We start from the raw sequence: 15,076 nt of genomic DNA on the forward strand, positions 1-15,076 counted from the left end.
TGTGCTTTTTGGGATATTCCTTGACCGTGCTGCTTTCACATAGTGCCTGAAATGGCATTTAGCCATAGTTATATCTCACCCATTGAAGGCAGGGGTATTTACAAAGGTTCATCTCTCTATATTCTCTTACACTCACTGAAGACAAACATGTTTCCCTGACAGAAGCCCACCTTCACACATGAATAGTTTTGAAAGTTTCCCTCTTCCTACTCTTCTGGGGATAACTGGAAGGTAAGATGACAACCAGAAGGGGTAATATAAACATGTTACATTTTTTCTTTAAACTACTTCTAATCAGTGAAGACAGTGGCTTTTCCAGAAGGCAATCTGAGCAGCTGATGGCCTGAAATGTTTACACACATTACATTCAAGCAGAAAACCTATCTGCTAGTCATCCCATGTTCTCTGTAATGCCACAAAAGAAAAAGAGACAAGCTTTCAGAAGTGATTCCGATACTGACACTAAGTGATCTCTGAGGGATGCCTACCTCATCCCCGTCCGCAGAGCAAGATACAGAGGGAGTTTACAATGACCAAACTCCTGAATTCAGGAATGTCATGTTGACCTATTGCCTGAAGTTAGGTAATGAATCAGACTGCAATCAGACTGCTGTGGTTGTTGATAGTGCCCTGCCGCAAGGTATCAAGCCTAGAAAACTCTACCCAGTGATTCAGTGCATGCTTATGCTAATGCATAATATGTTCCCTAGTTATTTTGTCCAGTTCAATTTAAAATGTCTGTAGTAATTAGGCTTCTAGTCACTTCCCTGGAAAATTGTTCCACAATCTAATGTCACATAACCTCTAACCATTTTTCTGTGCTGAAACTGCCATCAGAGCACGTAGATGAAAGAGGATTAGACTACATGGGTGACTGCATGGGAATGCTGAGGAAGTAAAGGAAACAAAGCTGTTAGCATTGATGAAATAATGCATCCAATCAAACACCAGGAGGCTGAAGGTGTTGTCTTTCAGATGAAATGTGAAAGCAAGGCACTAAGCATTACAGCCAATTAAAATCTCTCAGCACTCTTTGCAAAGTATCAATGCTAACCCCTGGTTCCTGGCCACCTTCCAAATCACATAAATAATTCTGCTTTCCTAAATATTTCCCTGCCCTATCATTTAGAAAGACAGCCATCTCCTGACTTGAAATAGTATATTGATGCCATGTTTAACCTCGAAGTAGAATGCTAATAATCGAAAAGTATTTCCAGTTCTTTGTTATAGCTACAAGGCTTAGAGAAGTATTTTATTTTCAATTACATTTTATTCACTCTTATCCTGGCATTATTTCCCTTATATATCTAAAGTGCTTCCTCTTAATCTGCGGTGTATAATCCTTCAGAACCTTGTAGAAAAGAATCTGCCTCTTTGTGCCATAATTACTTAATTCTGCTACATCTCTGATTGTTACTCAAAAAAACATTCTTGGATCACAGAAGGAGCTCTATTGATCGACCAGCCATCAGGAAGAAAAATAATTAAGACCTCAAAAAAAAAGGAAAAAAAAAAAAAGAAGAARAAGAAGAAAAAAAAAAAGGTACTCAGACTGAGAACCCTTAAACCTATACTGTGCCCGACTTTTAAGCTGTGATAAGTACTCACTCCCTGCTACTTGACTGCTGAACAATGAACTGTTCTGTGGAAAAGACTATTATTATGCAAAATCCTGGTCAACATCTTTATGCCAGATCTAGTCATAGAATCACAGAATCATTGAGTATCTCAAGGTGGAAGGGACCCATAAGGATCATCAGGTCCAACTCCCTGTTCTGCTCAGGACTAAGAGAAAASCATATGACCAAGAGAGTCATCCAGATGTTCCTTGAGCTCTGATCAGCTTGATGTTGTGATCATTTCCCAAGGAAACTTGTTTCATTGCCTGACCACGCTCACAGTGAAGAACCTTTCCCAAATGTGCAATCTGACCCTCCCTTGACACAATTTCATTCAGTTTTGTTGGGTCCCAATACCAGTCACCAAAGAGTGGGGAGATTGGGAGATCTTCCCCTCTGCTGCCCCTCTTGTTGAAGTTGTAGACTGAGATGAGGTCACCCCTCAGACCTCTCCAAGCTGAACAAAGTGACCTCAGTTGYCTCCCGTAAGTCTTTCCCTCAACACATTTCATCACCTTGGTCACTGTCCTCTGGACAAGCCATAACAGTCTGATGTCCTTAGACTTAATCTTATATTGAGGCACCAAAACTGCCACAGCACTCAAGGTGGGGCCTCAGTTGTTTGAGTTTAGGTACCAAATACTTCACAACACCATGCCCTTACCTACCCTTCTTAGTGTATTCCTATAAAGTAGTTATCAATCTATGTCTTACCTTCCCAAGCAGGGTTTTGATTTTCCTTGGTTGCTTGCTCTTTATGCCATGTGTTTGGTTATTCMTTTTTTGCTAATCCTATTGTGGATCCTCAGCCAAGAGAGGAAACCTATCTTATCTCCCTGTTTTTCTTATAGACAGAGCCATGTTGCCATTGCAGCTCCTGATATGTTCCATTTTATACCACTCAGTTTCTCTCTTTGGGTTGAACAGTGGCGTTTCTTCTCCAGCAACACTTCAATCTCTAACTGACACTTGATATTAAAGATCAGAAAGAACAAATGTACTCAATGTGAACATGCTCACATGATTTTACTAAGTTTGTGATATTATTTAGATAAGAAATTTCACTCAACATCTTTTGGAATGTCACATGTTGTCCTTAGTCTGGAGTAGAAAGCAAAGCAACTGGAATGAAACTCAACGTTCTGTGCATTTCTAAATGAAAAGTGACCCACATGTGGAAGTTGTCAGAGTGTGTCTGTAACACACATAGGAAAAGGAAGCTCATGAGTAACAGAAAAATTTTACTTCCATATCAGTAACTAGGAAAATCTGCCATTCTGATGGAATTGTTTAGATGTAGTTGAAAGAAAAGAAAGCCTTGTGCATGCTCTGGTGCATCTATGAGCACAGACGCATTTGTGACTTTCTATGAGAGAGTTAGGATAAGGAAAGGAAGAAAAGAATTATTCTTTCTTTAAGTCAAGTTGAAAAGTAAGTTTATGATCCATACTTGTTTTCCTTTTGATTTGACTTGTTTTAAAATGACATTCCTTAAACGCAACGAAGTAAAATGTGTAATTGGAAATCTTAAAAATCTGCAATAAAATTATGATAAAATAACATAAATATCACAGTAAAACATATTAAATATTCTAAATGTAAAGGGAGAAATTKTCATTTCTGAAAATCATTACAGTTATCTTTTTTTCTTTTTTTTTTTCTTTCTGCAATATGTATAGGATTCTTTAGAATGATGAAGCTCTCTAGTTATTAAGCAGTGTTGTTTCAAGTGCATGACCTAGGATTCTATTAATGATCAGTTCTGACCTTTACACCTCCCTATAGACTCCTTGAGATAATGAGAAGAGCAAGGAAATATTGATTGAAAGTAATGTGGCTTCCTTGTAGATCCTGAGTTCCTGTGTTAAACAAAATCAATCAATGCCAACTGAAAAGCATGTTAATCATAACGTATGAACAACTTATATCCACTAACATCCTATACAAAACAGTATTGCTACAATGCTTGCAAAAGCAATTAAATATTACTAAAACTTCAAAAAGTATAAAAAAAAAATTACCCAAACAATCAAACCACATTTTGATTTTTTACATAAATTGTCTGAACACTTTGAATTCAATTAACTGAGCTACAACTAGTCCAAATTTAAGATTTTGGGATTGATTGGGATTGATCTCCGGGGATTTCTCACAGCACTCAGTGGACATAAAAGTAACCAGTACTCAAACCCAGAGCATAAGAACCTTCTAATCACAGAAGCAAACTAATGGTTGCCAGTCTAATTTTCTCAAGCAAATAAACTAATTCTCTCATACTATTTTCCTCTCATAAACTGCTGCTGTTTTCTGAAGAAAATTGCAGTTTATTCTTTACGTATAAATATATATCTGACAGAGGTATTTGAATTATTGAACATTTAAAGTTCTTTGCACACTTCTCAGGATACCATACCTTCATTCTAAGAAAGGCTTTGGGATAACAAATCTTATTTTCAGATATATWCTATTCTTGTCAAAGAACACAAACTCTGGGTTTATCTGTACACAAACTTTTATCAAAGAATTTTCATCACTTGCTTTAAAACAAATTTAAATTAGCAAGATACTGTGCAAAACCAAAGAATAATTGCTATCTTCCGATCTCTCACTGGTTCCAGCTTAAAAACCGACGAAGCTTAACTGACACACAGGGAAATTGCTCTAGTGATAAACCAGATGCTCTGTTGAAATATAATATCTTATCAAACTAATGCAACAGAGGTCATTGCTATGGAATTTGATCTCAGAAATGGGACTAGGGAACACCAGTTGCAAATAAAAATAATATAATGAAGAATGCAGGCAAACCACTGCCATAATATCACAAATCCTACATTCATGAATAAAAATTACATCATAACAAAGATACCAAATATACATTATGACTCTGTGGGTGTAGAAATGAAGCAATCAACACTAAATCAAGCTTTAAATCAGGGTGAATATCAGCGCCATTTTTTTCAGAATACATTAGCAATCTGCCATAGTTAAAGACTGCTGGAAAAAATACAGAGTAAATCAACCCTCTCCCTCACATGGAAATGTTTCAAGAAAATCTCTGTTCTTCATGTTCTGTTCAGACCAAGTCCTAAACACTGTGTTTCCATTTCTCAGAACTCCAGTTTTATCCATCTGACATTCAGTGTCTTTCCTTTCTTAGGAAAACACCTTCATGATGCAGCAGTGGAAACGGACTGGATTTTGGTATCAATCCAGGACATACTCCTGGGTAAGAGGAGTATGAGAGCTATGTTGACAAGCACAATCTCAGCCAATGTTTGTGAGGTTTAGGAGCCCTTAAATTACTTACTCCTGACACATTTTGAAGCTCTGGGAAATATATTACACAACTGAATATATTATAAGGTACTACTCTCCATTGAATATTGTACAAATGGCAGACAGGTACAACATGATTCATTTTAAGGTTGTGAAAATTACCAGCTTTGATACTGACTTCTTAAACCACTCTCTTGCCAGAAGCTGTAATACAATTTTTAGGTAATATTTTCTCATTAGTAGGTTAGCAGGGCACACTTACTATGCCTGCTTCCTTCATAAATGACTTTGCATTAATCTTTCAAAGTCTAAGGTTTACTTCCACGTTAGAAATAATCACATTAAAATCAAGACTATATAAAGAATAAAATTAAAAGACCTAATTTTTGGAGGGATTTTTCCTTTTTGATAACAAATGAAATGTCGAATAGCAGTTACATTCTTTGCATGAACTAGAATATAAATAAAGGAAAAAAAATCAGAACTACATTCCACATTCTATTTGAGACATCTTAGAGAAGGATTTGTTTGTTTGAAAAATGGGATTCTTTATTGTAAAAAAAAMCAAACCCAGTAATTATATTTGGTTGTTACATTCATAAACCAGCAGTGTTTGCCTTAATATCGGAGACAAAACCAGCTTTTCTCCTACATAATTTTATGTAGCATTTATGTCATGTTCAGAATAAAGCATTAAGTAGTTGCTTTTGAAAGACTTCATTCTTGAAATGTGTATAAAATTATGGAAGAATTCAGTATATATTCTTTAAACTATGAACCTGGTAAATTCACAGATGGATACTTGTCAATCAGCAGCCAATTTATCTGCCATCTTTACTTGCAAGAACATTTGMGACAAGATAAAGTGCTTGTTTATTCTTTCTTATATAATTGTGTTGATGGTATGTAAAACTATTTTTTTAAACTTCATTCATGACAAAAACCTACAGATCAAAGTCTTGACTTTTGCCTTCTTTTTAGTCTGGAAACTTGATATACAGTTCTAGGTATTATTTACCTTTTTGAGCTCTGATTACAAAACACCTTTCCCAGTGTTCAGAAAAATAGAGTAGCATGTCCTACATATCTGGTAGTTACCATTCTTAGCAAAGGGCTCAACATCCTAAGTATAAACTTTCCACAAAATAATGAAGAACCATGTTATTTGACTTTGTTATAACTATGTCACAGAATCAAAGAATACCAGGTYGGAAGGGGACCTCAAGGATCATCTGGTCCAACCTTTTCAGGTAAAATCACGGTTTAGACAAAATGGCGCAGAATCCTGTCCAACAATCTTAAGTGTACAATACTGGGGAATCCACCAGTTCCCTGGGATATTTCACTGGCTGATTTTTTTTTTTTTTTCAAAAATTATAATTTTGTGTCTAATTGCAATGTCCCCAGGAGTAACTTGTACCCATTACCCCTCATCTTTTCCAAGTGAACTCCTTGTCAGCTTTAAAAAAAATAATTACAGTATTTAGACATAACTGTTAAAGGGAAGCTCTATTTTTCAACTGATGAACTTCCCACTTATTTTTCCAGTGTGAAGTACTACATAAAGAACCTTCTCTGATTACATGATCTCTAACCATGGATCCTGTCATCCAGTTCTCTGTTTTCATAAAATGATGATTAACAATGAAAGCACAAGCAGAATTTGAAAGAGACTTTCTTTGTGAGCTTCCCCCAAGAAATCAGAAAAAAAAAAAATGAATATCAAATGGCATCAAAACTTCCACATTTGGAAAACAATCTAATGTAGGAAATGAAGGATGGGGTGTAGTCATGTCTTCTTAGTGACATGCACATTCCAGCAAAGTTTCATCTTAAGACACTCACAGGTGTATTTGATACATCTGACTTATCTGAGGCACTTAGGATGAGATAAATTACTCTGAGAGGGTGCCTTTTGCATTCTATTGGGTATAAAGGAAAACTGGAGTTACTAACAACAACCTCTTTATATCCAAGTTACAGCAAATCAATCTAACCACAGGCCAAAACCAACTGATGAAAAATTATGTTTTGCTTCCATCATTTGGTGAAAAACTCTGTTTTTCTTTCTTAGATTTTTGTTGTTTTAAAATGGGAAAAATGTGTTAATTTTTTTAATTGGTAGTAAGCATTTTTCCTAAAGTTACAACTATAAATGACACAGTAAAATCATTCCTTTCTTAAGCAATTAAATCTTATGATCTTACAATAAAACAGGAAAGGAGAATTACTGGATATAGTATATTGTGAAAGAGCCATCTAAGAAAATGTCTTACAGAGTACTAAAAACAGTGAAAGAAAAATGCAGAAATAGAATGTGCATGATGTTCTATATTTAGCTTTGTGGGTTGGCTCTGAAATCTCCTTTGAGCTGTCTTCTTTGATAATCACTGGTATGACCAAATTCTGAGGCAACAATAGGGTGTTCTCGGCAATATTTTTATCTGAGGACTCAAACCAGCCAGTATTGAAAGCCAGCCCATGAATTTATTAAAGTTCTATACATAGGCATCTTTTTTTTTTTTTTTTTTTTTTTTTTTTTGTCAATGGAGACTAGATCAAAACATACAGTTTCATATTTTTTTCAATGTGTCTCAAATTTCATTTTCAACATGAATGCTTGCTCAAAGCCTTGTGAGACAGACCTCTCTCGAAGACTGTCCTAGTGTTAATGCAACAAAGAATTTAATTTGTCTCAAACAATTATTTCAAAGTGAAAAATTTTCATACCTCCCTGTATGTGAGCAGTTTTTCCAGCTACATGCTATCAGTGCATCTGCAGTGATTCATACAGAATATCATTTTGAAGAGAGAAGAAATAGTGGACATGTTTTCCAATTATAGCATCAGTGTTTTCTTCAACAACATTAAATATCACACAGGAGAAATCACATTAGCCTCCCAGTGGCATAAGACCTTTGAGGCTTGTTTGCTGCATTTTTTAAAAATGTTTTAAGGAATATAAAGTAGGGGAAAAAAGAATGCCATTTCACTGCTGATTCTATCATCACATGCAGAAAATAACAGTACCATGCCCTTAATATTCAACTGCATATCAAGCTAAAACAAAAGTGAAATTTCCAATAAAAAAAAAATTAATTGAATTATCGGTACTATTAGTCCCTATCACCCTTTGGGTGAATTTCAGGTGCATTACCATTAGTAGTTGGGACAGCATAAAAACTTCTTCTATAGAGTTTTTTTGTTTTGTTTTTTTTTTAGTGAGACACCACTCTTGTATTGGCAGAAACYGATTGAATAGATTTTTGCTTCTTACCATCAACACACGCTGGCCTTGCTCTTGTTGTACCGGCAATCTGTCCTTTTTTACATGCACAGCGAGCTGTTTGTCGGGCTATAGTCCTTCGGGGCTGACTGCTATCTCTGTCCAAAGTTACAATCTCACATGTACCTGCAGCCAGTTGACCTGGAAAAAGAACCAGCAACAGGTAGCAGAGTCACTGAATGCACCACRGGCAATCTGTCACAGCCGAATAGAGTCACGGCCCTAAGTCACAGCAGACACTCCACGACAAATGGGCAGCCAGCTGATGGATACAATAAAAATGAGATGACACACAATTTTTCTTTGTGGTGGACATATGAAAACCTTGCAAACTGGTTCTGTCAGAAAATGATTTTTGTTCCATAAAAGCCAGAGAGCTGAGGTTACACAGGTTGCTTTTACTTATGTTGGCTAAGTAAAGGAACAATCTTTTACGGCAATGAATTTTAAATGGTGTGCCCTTTACAAAGTTTTAGAAAAGCAATTATAAAACATATGGCAAAAAAAAAAAACTTTCCCAAATTTCTATGAATACAATGAAGTCTTAACTGCTTTGTGGGTTGGTTTTGAAGGAAAAAGTCTTTCAAAGCATGCCCATGTTTGCCAAACTGTCAGTCCTCTGGCTCTTGCTTCGTCTGCACTGAAAGGTAAATAATACTGTCCCTGACTCATATTTGATGTAGCTGTTATTTTCTTTTTTTCCCTTCTACAAAATTTTCTGTGTAATTATTAAATGGCTTAAATGACACCACACCCTTAGCTCAGTAMTTACTTACTTCTCCGATATTGGTTGCTTTTCCTAAATACTAAAGAAATCCACACCACCTAATTCTGAATCTGAACCATGCTATGAGACTTAAACAAAAAGTTCTAAAAAGTGCTTTTATGAAGATCATTAGTCTGAAGTAAATGTTATACTTTTAATGCAATGCACTTCCTTTGTTACAACCAACAGTAGGCTAGTAGTATACCAAATTATTATCTCTTACAGCCAGGAAAGACACATTATTGAATTTTAACATGTAGAAAGATTGAAAAACATTTCCAACTATCACTTTGCATTAGATGTAATTTCTGGGATTTATAGTTCAGTAGTAAACATGTGCAATGCTCTAACTACAAATCACATGCTTACCATGTTTTAGTTTTTATTAAAAACAAAAAAAAGGTAATATTGTTTTAAGAAAAACACATGTATTTCCAATAATCTTTACAGTATTTTTTTTAATGTTGTTGAAATATTGAAAAAAAAAAAACCCCAATGAGACAAAACAAAAAAAACCCTGATATTTATATCTACATCAAAACTAAAAAAAAAAACCAAACTGAGATGTATATGAACGGCCTAAAAGTCAAAAAGTATARTGCTATTTCCTCATGCTGCTTTTTTTTTTCCCCATTCAGAATACAACTTTACCCAGTCTATTCTCTTAAGCATCTTAAGATGCTTATTGCGTGGAAAAGCAAAATATTGTAGACTGTCACCAGCCTTCTGTCTGGTTCACCACTAAGGCACCTAAATTTTATGTTTCTATGACTCTTACACTACAGTGAATTACAACATGGCAAAACTGAAGATCCCAAGGACGGGTATGGAATAAGGTACAACAAATTCATGCAAATATATGASTTATATAAATAATATACATTAGACATTCATAAATGCATATATGATATTCACAATAGTGAACACCATCACCACTGTGTTTAATGGCTCCTGGCAACTACACTTATGAGCTATGGTCAATCCTATGTTTTCCACCCAGTCTGTTAATAAAAACATCTTACTATAAACATATTGATTAGAGGACTTGTACTCTGTTATATGCTGCTTTCCTCTTTCTTTACTCAAAAATGGACTAGAATGCAAAGGTTTAGCAAGAATGATGGCAGCATATAATTTAATAGAAAAAGAGAAGGGAAATCCAGCTGCACTCATGTTTAACAGAAATAAGAAAAAAAATTGCCCCAATGTTAATATATTTCATTCTGCATTGTAGGAGATTTGTTGCTCCTAAGGAATATAGCTGCCTTTGTAGATCATGTGAAAAAATAAGATAATCAGAGGTGTATTTAAATACTGATGCCTTAGGCCACAAAGAAATGGAAGCATAAGTATGACACATTTATGGTTGCCACACTCTCCACCATCCATGAGTCTTTACAGTACCATTTTTTTTCATTAAAAGATATGATAAATCATATAATCCAGGTGAATAATTATATAAACTCCTATTTCAGAGGAAAGTAACCAAATTTACAGCACAGTGAAGGCAAATAATGACTATACTCAGAGAAAAAAGTGGAAGATCTATGTCAAAATMATTTGTGAAGGCAAAGGGTTTTCCAGGGACTGTAAGCAGTGAGTATCAATAAGAACACTTAATGATATTTTCTGCTTTTGGGCCAGTACAATTTTAGTTCTGCACTTGTTCATTTTGATTTAGCTGGGCTATTAGGTTTTTTTCATAATTATTATTTTCAGAATTTTTTTTTTTTCCAGGCATAGTGAAATTTTTTTGTGAATTTTGAAAACTAGGATACCTAAACAAGAACAATTGCTATCCGCAGATATTGTGTCTGCTGCCTTTCTTTTACTATAGCAGAAGAAAACGGTAAGTTATTGTAGAGCTACAGCAGCTCTTCTCAGATATATGACATAAATATCCTCTTGTGATTGTGTTGCATGGTACAAGACTGTAAGTGTATTGAGCACTGCAGTGTAGTGTATATCCACTGCTTCTTGGCTTTAGATGGCTGTAAAGCATGAAAAGTATGAGTTAAGGTTATGGAAGACATTATCCAAGAGAGAGTGTCATTCTGGTKTAAAGCCTTTCATTAAGTAGAAAGTAGAAGGTAGATCTGCTGGAGTACCTCACTCAGATGATGTGAGCTCCTTCAGCCTTTTAACAATTTAATCTAGAAACATAAGGTACAAAGGAATGGAACAAAATGAACATGCTTCTTGCAAGTACTGAATTGCAAAAATGAGGATACCTTTCATTTTCTGGGAAGTTAACACAGTGACCTCTTTCAAAGATACAAATGGAAAAAGTCTTTTCATTCGTGAACCTCTGAAAATGCTCCCCATCACACCTAAACCCAGAGAATCCAGGCAGCAATGGGTGGAGTTTCACTGGAGCTTTTCCAGTTGAGAGATTAAGAGTCACAGTCCATGAACAGTCACAGAGGTTCCATATTTTCATTGTATTTTCTGTGTGCACTTGCAGCACACAAAGAAATTCACCACCCTCCAAACTGAACAAAATAATCTTGGTGAGAAAAAAAGACAAGCATTATGAAAGACCAAAGTCACTCTAGACTTGTCAAAAAGTTTTGTTGGTTCTTCATTCCCAAGAAAATGTTGCGTTTTACTATTTTATGAGCCAAGCATGAAGATTATTTCAGAATTACCAYAATCCAGTTTTCCAAGTTAATTAGTAGATATTTCTTTGCTGTTGCATTGGTTATTATGTAAATAAATATTTTTTTAATATTTATTTTATAATTTTAAACCAGTAATTAAGACCTCACTGGAAATTTATTGTTGTTGTTGAGATGCTGTCATCCTCTGATTACTAAACAAAGAAAAGTTTCAGGTTTTGCTACAATATTCCGCTGTATTCTTAAAATGCCAGTTGATTGCTCCCCTCTCTCTCCCACCACAGATGCTTTTATATGGAATTATTTCATAAAAAGGGAAAAACACAGGATTCTGATTAAAAATCCAAGTAAAAGTAAATGAAAAATTAAAAAAAAAAAAATGCACAAATGCTAACATTTTAAATAAAATAAGATCGGGCTTTTGGCTTGTATCCTGGAATTGTTTACAATAAGTGCTGTATACAGAACTTCTTTTGCTTTTTTCTAAATGAAGTCCAGTTGGGATCAGTCTTCAAATTGCTCTTTGTGAGGCTTTCATAGAAGGAATCTGAATATAAGTACATATATTTAGCAAATGTGCAGGAAATATCTCAAGGTAAAATAAGGGTATTTTTAGAAGATCTTTAGTGCTTGCATTACTGAAAAAAAAAAGAATTTGTCACTGAAAAGGAAATTTGTCACTAAAAGCAAATGGTATTTTTCATGTTTATTWCTAAGACTCCCCTGTCAACTGTACGTCATTGCTGAAAGAACAAAGACTTTGAAAGGTCTTATTTTCTGCAATAGGTAAAACCCTTAAATAGTAAATATATTTGCATTACATGGTGGGCACTTGGGATAATATTTTAATTTTCTGAGGATAAAAATATTCCTGTTCTCCAATAGGAAATAAAAATCTATATAATCCACAKTAACTACAGCAACCAAGTTACAGATTTTTTTTTTTGATTTATACCTATTGAAAAGCTGAAGACTTTACCCAAAATTCATTTAAAGAAATAAAATCAAATTATCAACTAATGGAATCTGTGGGTACAATGAAAGAAAGACTTGATCTAAATATACAGATCTTTCCAAGAGTTTAGATTTCATGCTYATCCAGAAAACCTACTTCTGATTTGTACATGCAGGCTTATATTATAGTTTCAGTGAACAATTTTTCCATGCATCACCAATTTGATGCCTAGCAACACAAGCTCTTTCAGTTCAAAATGCATTAAGTTAGATGGTATTAAAATTCTTGGCTAGATTCAGATATGCTTTTGTCAGCGAACACAATGCAGGAGTTGTTTCAAAATCAGATCATAGGAATACATTCAATAGCTTTCTGTTACAATATTGAAGTCTTTCTGACAACAGAGCCATGCCAACTCCTGAGCAGAGCTGAGGATCAACAATTCCCACTGAAATAAGGGGGAAATGAAGTACTTAGTGTCACTCATTATCTGCAGTTTGACATTAACTTGAGTAACAAATATTTAAACACAATTCAATTTAAAGTACAAAAAGCATATGTTTAAGTGGAATTTCGGGTTTTTTTTTTCTTGTTATATAGCGTTCCTCAAAGAGAATGTCCTGAAAGAAGATCTCCTGCACCGAACACGAATTTCAGACAATTCACCTTTTCTTTTYCAGTTAGTTTATAATGACAGAGATTACAGCAAGGAATTGCTTTGCCTCAAAGAACCACACTCACATTTAAGCTATAATAGCAAAATTTGTGGAAATCCAACTAGCATTAAATAAGAAAGAACAACTCCCACAAAGCTTCTGAAAAAAATGTATATAATGTAAAAATGTATAKAAAGTAACAGAGCAGAATTGAATCAGCCAGTACGGGGAAAAATTGTTCAAATTCTTAGGCAAAATTTGAGTGAAACTATCAAATAAGAACATTGTTTCAATTGTTAACTTATGTGATAGAAGGTAATTTCAACTTTACAATAGTATATGTTCACAGAAATACACTAATTCCCTTTCCTCTTTTCAAAATCAATGACACTAAATGCATTTTTTTCCAAGACATTTCATGCATAATTTTAGACCTTATGTCTTTTTATTGAAAGAAATGTTGTGGCTGTTTAAGTAAGACRGTGCAAAACAATTCTTCATGCTAGTAGAGTTGGACAACCTGTTTTGAATAGTCTTTACCAGTTTTTCTTGAGGGCATGATTATGCTGTCAGTAGAAGACAGGATTAACGTCACTGAAATTAAAACTAACTAACCTGGATAATCTTAATCTATTGGTGTAACCCACAGTGTCCAGTAGAGTAAAAAGCAACATTTTTTTTTTTTTCAATTTTCTTTACATTTACTTCATTACAGGTTCAGAGCTATATTTGATGAGAGTCAACATTACAATATGACCTTTGTTGCTTCTCAACCTTAAAAAGAGTGATTTTAAATTCTGGTGTTATTAAAGAAAAGTATTTTTCTTAAAAGGTGTGGCTTCAGGGCCCATTTATGAAGGAAAAGTCACTCTAGAACTCAATTAGGTAAAATTTATGAAAAACAAGAAAAATATGATTAATTCCTTCTCATTTAAAGACTTAGTTTAAATATTTTTCAGAGTTCCACTCTAATGAAACAGTACATTATGTCCCCCTAGTAATTACTAATCTTATTGCAATTTTCAGACTACCACTTAGCCATCTCAAGCACATAAACAGCACAGACATTAGGAGGATAGGAAAATAGTTTTCAGCTCTTCCACTCTGAAATAAGCAGTAAATTTTAATTAAGATAGATCCTACTCTTCTAAGTAGTTGCACAGGAAAGAAAATCAAGTCTGTGGAGATTTGAGATACATTCAGGGCCTATTTTGAGATTTCATTTTTTCCCAGATAAGASTAATGCCCTAACTTATTGCACCTGATATTACTATTGMCAGTAAATACTTATTATTTTGTGGYATAATTARGAATAATTTCCCTTATATCTGACAATTAAAAAACACAAGAGAGATAAAAATAAATGTAAGCCCAAGCTGCAGTAAAAACAAGCATCAAGATTCCAGTTTACAAATGCAATTCTCAATAAGAATCAGTACAAAGGGGAATTCCAGATCAGGAAAAGCTCAAAAAGCCAAGGATATATGAATAAATGTGGAGGAAAGTAATTTGTACATAGGAACCTCATTCCAACCATATTTCCCCCATTATTACTTTAGAAAGTAATTCATCCTGAGTATGTAAAAATGACAAGGTGCTTGAGTTCTTTTTCTTTAAGTAAATTCCTTCTCTGTGCAAGTCAGTGTGAACAGCAAATCTCAGCTGCACAGAGCTCCTCCAAGGAGGASCTGCAGCTCCAAGGGCCTCCTGCTCACTCCTCTTCATGCAGGGTTWGTTAATTGCTTCTGGAGGCCTCCATTGGTTACAGAAAGGAAATAACTGCAGGAATTCAGGATTTAACAAAGCTTTGCTCATTTGCATGTCAGGAAGTGGCTGTCATTCTATTACTGAAAATATTTAAAGATAAAAAAAAAAATGGAATAGGAGAAAGAAAAAA

The 15,076-nt window shown here is 34.6% G+C and overlaps 1 protein-coding gene across 1 annotated transcript in view; it reads right to left on the bottom strand.

Moving 5' to 3' along the window:
- The window catches only part of TAFA5 (TAFA chemokine like family member 5), a 177,226-nt gene extending 165,951 nt beyond the window's left edge, over window positions 1-11,275 (bottom strand). The window contains exons 1-2 of the mRNA XM_057377815.1: window positions 11,182-11,275; window positions 8,176-8,325 (exon numbers count right to left, since the gene is read on the bottom strand). Coding sequence (XP_057233798.1) covers window positions 8,176-8,325; window positions 11,182-11,275 — 244 coding nt within the window. The remainder of the gene's footprint in view (window positions 1-8,175; window positions 8,326-11,181) is intronic.
- Between the last annotated feature and the right edge of the window lie 3,801 nt (window positions 11,276-15,076).

This window comes from Malurus melanocephalus, unplaced genomic scaffold, assembly GCF_030028575.1.
Source record: "Malurus melanocephalus ecotype Western Australia unplaced genomic scaffold, MMel_1.1 scaffold_326, whole genome shotgun sequence".
NCBI classification, from domain to species: domain Eukaryota; kingdom Metazoa; phylum Chordata; class Aves; order Passeriformes; family Maluridae; genus Malurus; species Malurus melanocephalus.